Below are 6,400 nucleotides of genomic sequence, written 5' to 3'. Positions count from 1 at the left end.
GCTCCATGCTCTGCTTTCCCCATCTGTAAGAGCCAGAAGCTGCAGCAGGCTGGAAGGATTAGTTGATGGTGGGTGGTCAAGTGCTGCCTCTGCTGGGATGTGCAGAGTCATTGATGGCAGCCCTGAGCAGTTTGCTCAGCAGGGACAGAGTGCCCACAACAGCGCCAACAGACACGTGCTCTCACTGAGCAGTGCCCCTGACTTTGGGTACCCACCTCAGGCCTGATTCCCAGGGGCCCATCAGGATCTGTAGGAGCTTGGCACGTCTGCACATCAGGCCTGCGGTGGGCATCAGCATTAGGAACTACTTTTGGGAAAACTGGCCCTTTCCGTGGGTAAGGATGGGAAAAGCAAACACGGGAGCTGTGCTATCTGTGTTCTGTCACCACCACCTAGTGCCAAAACGAGGAACTGGCACCTCTTGTTACTGCAGCGTTGTAGCTGGGTCGGCCCAGTGCCTCGCCCACCTTGTCTTTAGCTATCCTATGTTATTGAACCAACCTCTGTTAGTGAGAGACACAGAGGGATCTCCAAAGCTTATCTGACTTATCTGTCCTCCTCCTCGAAGGAAACCTGTGCACGACCTTCAACAGACGAGCCAGGGAGATTAAATTCATAACTGGACTGAACACAGACACTGGAGTTATGGCTTATTACAATGATCTTTAACCCACTAACTCCTCTCTTGGTCCCGTGGCTGTGGGATGTTAACAGGCCACTGTACCTTGACTGGTGCCTTAGCATATGTGCCAGCTTAGCATAAGTCATTATCTGTTCCCCTTTGTACTGAGCTGGGACACGGAGTTCCTTTCCCAGGCCTGGACACGAGCTCCCTGGAGCGCCAAAGTTTTGTCTCTCACCAACAGAAGTTGGTCCAATAAAAGAGATTCCCTCACCCCACTAGAGTTAAAACACTCCAAGCTGGGGGGAGGGAGAATGGAGTGGGAACAGGCCCAGCGGTGACAAGTGTCAGTTTTAAAGTTGTTTCCAGTACAAGCTGTGACTGCAGCAGGTCTAAGCATGCAGGGTTGGGGCTGGAGCTGGGCTGTGGGCCTCTGCCTGAATCAACTGGCCTTTGGGGGAGTGTGAGCATAAGGAGGGAAAGGAGGAGGCCCCTGACAGCAAAATCTCTAGGACCCCTGTCGACCTGCCTCCTTGCTCAAAGCATGGGAGTCTGTGTGACTAGTAATAGCCCAGCTCCAAAGAAAATAGGTCTGAATTTAGCAGTGTGCAGAGGTACCGAGTGTGCACCTCAGTAGCTGAAGTTGTGAATGGTCTGGGCCCCAGAACACTTTCCAACCTATACAGGCAACTTTCCAAATACTCTGAGTTTCTGCTGTAATCCCTGTAAAATGCTCTCTGCACCGGGGAGCTGGCTCTCCTCCATCTCTTCTCGAGTGTATGAAGTTCTGATGCCTTCTGTTTTCTACGTACGGCACCTTTCAATGGCTAAGCCCCTCTCTCTGTAGGAAGGTTCAGCAACCATCTTGTTCTCAGTTGCTGCAGCTCGGTACAGAGGAGAGATGAACACTGAGGGACAGTTTGCAGACAGGGCCGGCTTCAGGCACCAGCGAAGGAAGCAGGTGCCTGGGGCAGCACATCTGGGTCTGCAGCGGCAATTTGGTGGCAGGTCCTTCACGCCCTCTTCCTTTCCAGTGGCATTTCGGTGGCAGCTCAATCAGGGTTGTTGTGGTTTTTTTTTTTTTTTTTTTTTTTTTTTCCCTTTGCCGCTTGGGGCAGCAAAAAAGCTGGAGCCGGCCCTGTTTGCAGAGGCAGTAGTGGGGGGGAACCACCCCTCCTTGCTGGATCCATCCTAGGCTCTCCCTGTACCCCTAGGCCACTGGCCAGCATGCTTAGGAACCCTGGGCAGCTACCTTGCTCTGCTGGACTCTAAGCTGCAGCTCTCGATCTCAGTCCAGTCCGACTGCTGCTCTCTCCATAGCAGTGGTGTCCTGCTACCTCCGCCTAGCTTATGGGGTCTTATTGTCCCAGACTTCAGCACTGCACTTTGGCAGCCCACTGTCCCTGCGTGCCTCCTGCTGGGGCCTCCAGCTAAAAGCTGTGATGATGGCACCCTGGCTTCCTGCTGCGCTACTTTTGAGTTCGTTCTCTCTCCCTCTCCATAGCCTTGAACTGAGTGTTAACCAGGCTTGTTGTAGGAAAAGTTGCTGCCGCTCAGTCATCACACTGTCCAGCGTCCCCTCCCAGTTCTGCCCCTAGGGGCTGGAACTAGGGGTGCTGGGGGAGCTGCTGCACCCCCTGACTTGAAGTGGTTTCTATCATATGCAGGGGTTACAGCTTGGTTCAATAGCTCTCAGTCCCCCCCACTGTACACGCTGTTCCAGTGCCCCTAGTTCTGCCTCCCTTTCACCCCTCGATCCTGATCTTCAGCCCTGGACTCTCCTGTCCAGAGCTCTGCCAGTGCCCCCCAGGCCTGACCCATAACACCCCCAACTCCCCCACCCCCGTTATCCCAGCCCTAGGCTTCCCCCAGCTCTCCTAATGGTACGCACGTGCTGAGGGCCCCCCCACACACACACCTCTGACCCTTAATTCCCAGACCAGCTTGCACTAGTTGTGGTGAGGTCAAATTATGTGAAGTGATTTTGGTGAAGTCCTATTAGTGCAGAGGCCCCCAACCTGTGGGGCATGCTCCCCTGGAAGGCACAGAGGAATGTTTGGGGGCAAGCAGCTGGGGCCTTGGCCAGCCCCTACAGGGTGATTGGGGGTGTGTGTGCCACCCAGCTCTGCTCCCAGCCTTGCCCCCAACTGTGGCCCCAGCCTCTTACCCCTGCCTGTGTCCCTTTCCCCCCTGCCCCCCGAGCTGCAGCCCCACTTCCAGCCCTGGCTTGGGGGTGGGGCATGGACAGGGGTAATGCGGGGGGGGCATGAGGTAAAAAGTTTGGGGACCACAGCATGAGGGTGACCAGCGGGCAAGTGTGAAAAATTGGGACACTTTTTTTTCTGTGGGAGGGTGTGACGGGTGTCAATGTATGCAAAGCCCCTAACATTGGGGTGCCCGGTCCCCCAAAGTCCCACCCCACTGGCTGCAGGGCCTGGCTTCCCTCTCCTCTGGCAGTGCCGGGGTTAATGTCTGGCCTGGCCCAGCCCCACCTTTAGAGCCAAGCCCTGAAGTGCTGACAAAGGCGGCAGGGCTGGGCCAGGCCCGGGTCCAAGGGGCTGTGCGGGGCCAGGCCCCCCTTCCCCGGCAGCCCAGGGCCCTGCTGCCAGCACTGCAGGCCAGCCCTCCTCCATGGCTGGGCCCGCCCCTGAGCCCAGCCCGGCCCCCTCCACTCCACACAGCCCAGGGCGACAGCAGGGAGCCTCGGCTCACCACTTCCCTGGCCAGGCAGAGTTGGCTGTGCCCGCCCGAGGGGCTCGCCTGGGGCTGCGCCGGGGCACGGTCCCAGCACCGCCAGGCTGGGTGCTAGCCGGGGGGAGAGGCCCAGTTTCCAGACTGCAGGAGCTGTTGCAGCTGGAGCTGGGGAAGGAGGCAGCCAGCTCCTCGTATCGCTTTCCCAGGGCAGGGCCAGGCCGGGGGGGTCCCAGCTGCTTGCTGCCTCCAGGGCCCGGCCTGTGGGGCTGACATGAGGGTAGGCGCCTGGAGGAAACGGCTGCGAAGGGACCCGCAGCCCTGCCAAGCGGAGAGATGATCAGTCGGCAAGGTAAGGACTGGAGCCCGAGCCCTGGCCAGGCGGCCGGGGCGAGGGCAGGAGACACTGGCACTGGGGCAGCCAGGGAGGCGTAGAGCCGCAAACAGCCCTGCCCGGAGCTGCCTGGGCAGGGTCCCACACCCAGAGAGCAGGAGCTTTGATTCAACACCTGCCTTCGGCTGTGAGACATCAGGGCCAGGTGCAAGGAAAGCCGTTAGCCTAGCTCCCCCGGCTGGGCAGAGCGGGCTCCTTGTCCCCAGGGCCGAAGAGCCGGGATGGGGCCCAGCGACACCTGGGAGTGAGGATGGGCTCTGGCTGCAGAGCGGCTCTGCCCGGTGCCAACCCCCCTGGGATCCCAGAGCGCGGGCGAGTTCGGGGCACTGGCAGGTCGGAAACCTGAGGAGCTGCCCTGCCCTGGGCTGCTTTGCCCAGAGGTGCCTCTGCAATTCCTCCTGCACTGCCCGCCGTAGCGACCCCCCGCCCCTCCTGCTGGCCCCGCAGTTCCCAGCTCTGCCCAGCACCAGCGCGGGGCTAACGCCCAGGTGCCCGCCAGGCCCTGCCTGACTGGAAAAAGCCCAGCGGCTCCCCTAGGCATGTCCGCCAGGGCACCTCCGCCAGCCAGCTCCAGGAGACGCTGCAGCCTCAGCATGAGCGAGGCCCAGAGACCCTGGGCCCGGACTGGGCCACGGGTGCTGGCACCGGCAGGGTCCTGCTGGTCTCGGTGTGCTGAGGGCCTGAGCTGGCAGCTGTGAGCTCACCCCCTGGTGCTGGTCCCTCAGGCCTTTAGCCCTTCGCTAGCGGGTGGGAGGCACCTGGGCTCAGGCTCTCTCCCGTCACTGCTGCATCCACCAGGCCTCATGGGGCTGTCGTGTGACATGTTTCCCTGGAGTCCAGTTTTGTCTGTGGTCATAGGCCAGGGGTAAAGTAAGCGGGAACACCCTCTTCTTCCTCCCCTCTGGGGACATGGCCCTCCCCTCCTCCTGGTCTGGTGTGGTGAGAGCCCAGCCCCCAGCTTCAGGCTGCGTTCCCTTCTGATTGTATGTGACCACAGGGGAGCGAGGCCAAAGTGGGACCCCGTTGTCACAGAAGGAGGAGATTCTGGAGCACTTGCAGAGGTTCTGTTTTGTGGGGTGCAGATTGGGCAGACCCCTCCCCACCAGCACCTGCGGGGTGGGCCTGTGTGGGGTTCAGTGCACTGTATCTGTCACACTCAGACAGTACCGGACCCCCTCTCCACAACCTCGCAGGGGAGGGGTGAGCTGTGTGCGAAGCCGGGTCAGCCGCTGCCCGGGCTGAACTGGTTTTGTAGGCAGAGGGGTTTTAGGTTCCAGGGCTGGCAGGAGCCTGGAATCCCTGGCAAACCCAATCAATCCAGCTGGCGTCCCAGGAGATCCCAGCCTCTCACCCGCTCTGGGCGGGGAGGGACTCTGTTTGCATTAAGATTTATTCATGCTTCACCCGCTTCCTCTTTCCCTTCTGGGGCCTGCAATACACCAGTGTGGGAAAGTGACACAGACAAAACCACCTTCCTCTTCCAGCCAAGAGGAGATTTTGGTGGGGGGGGGTTGTCTCCCCATCGGGACCACGTCCCTGCAGAAATCCCCAGGCCCAGAGAATGGGAGCAGGGACCCCAGGTGGCCTGAGTCTAGGCTCTGAGGGACACAGATCCCCTTGTTCTGTGCTCTGTCCCCTGCTGTGAGCGCTGGATGCTGCAGGACTAGCAAGGCAGCTCAACCCTTTTGCATGAGTTCCTAGGTCCAGAGATGTGCCCCGACCTCCCTCCTCACCTCCTCCCCCACACACAAGTCCTTTGTTTTTCCTGCTGCCTCCATAACAAAGGGAAACATTTGCTGACAGGGATGGGACCAGCCCAAGGTCTGTGCAAAACCTTCTTGTTTGTGTGAGAACCGTTGCTCTGCTAGGCCCAGGGGCTGCTGCTGGATTATAGGAGCTGGCCTGCGTCGGGCTATAGAGTTGGGCTGATGGCGCAAGGAACTCGTCCAGAGACACATTCAGCTCTCCAGATGGAAATGGATCAGGCCTCTGCTATCCCAGCCCTTGGCTCCCACGCCCACCTCTGCCTGTGTGCTTCAATCCCAGCCCCCAGCCTGGACCCAAGCCCCACCTTGCCATTACAGCCCCTCTTTCTTTTGGTGAAGGCAGCATGTCCATAATGTAGCCGTCAGGCAGCTCCGAGCAGACTTGGTTCCTGTCTGCCAAAGACCAGCTTGGGGAGCAGGGGGATGTCCAAACCCAGCCCCGCTGAGAGCCAGCCCTGGCCCGGGGGGAGCCAGTGGGCAACACCCATGGTACGTAACTGCCCTAGCTTACGGCTGCTCTCACCTGCTGGAGCGTGGCCTCACATGGAGACCATGATTCCCAGGATGCAATGCAGCCAGAAACCTCTCCCCTCCTTCCAGTGGAGCTAACAGCCCTGCTCCTGTGGAGATGTGGGATCCCAGCATGCCGTGCAGCTGGGCGCACCCCTGGGATTGGCCTGTCTGCCTTAGGGCCAGATGCTGAGGGTTGGGGTTGCAGTGTAATTCCGGCGTGTTTGGGGTAGGTGGGTACAGTCTGTCCGGTCTCTTGCCTTCAGGCTCAAAGGAATCAGATTCACAGAGCCACTAGTTCCATAATTTGTGCCTGGCTTCAGCAGTGACCCTTCGTCTTTTACTGCCCGGTAAATCAGTGGTGCAGGGTCTGGCCCACTTTCACTGGTGTGCCTGAGGGGTCCCTGATGGCAGGGA

The 6,400-nt window shown here is 59.7% G+C and overlaps 1 protein-coding gene across 4 annotated transcripts in view; it reads left to right on the top strand.

The window, feature by feature from the left end:
- The first annotated feature begins 3,315 nt into the window (after window positions 1-3,315).
- DLG3 (discs large MAGUK scaffold protein 3) overlaps window positions 3,316-6,400 on the top strand; it is a 175,073-nt gene continuing 171,988 nt past the window's right edge. For all 4 annotated transcript variants that reach the window (XM_054039083.1, XM_054039081.1, XM_054039080.1 and 1 more), the window contains exon 1: window positions 3,316-3,665. In XM_054039083.1, the coding sequence (XP_053895058.1) occupies window positions 3,650-3,665 (16 nt within the window). In that variant the 5' untranslated portion in view covers window positions 3,316-3,649. The remainder of the gene's footprint in view (window positions 3,666-6,400) is intronic.

Source organism: Malaclemys terrapin, chromosome 9 (genome assembly GCF_027887155.1).
Source record: "Malaclemys terrapin pileata isolate rMalTer1 chromosome 9, rMalTer1.hap1, whole genome shotgun sequence".
NCBI classification, from domain to species: Eukaryota; Metazoa; Chordata; order Testudines; family Emydidae; genus Malaclemys; species Malaclemys terrapin.
The sequence above is the reverse complement of the archived record's forward strand: the minus strand, read 5'-3'. Positions and strand labels throughout refer to the sequence as shown.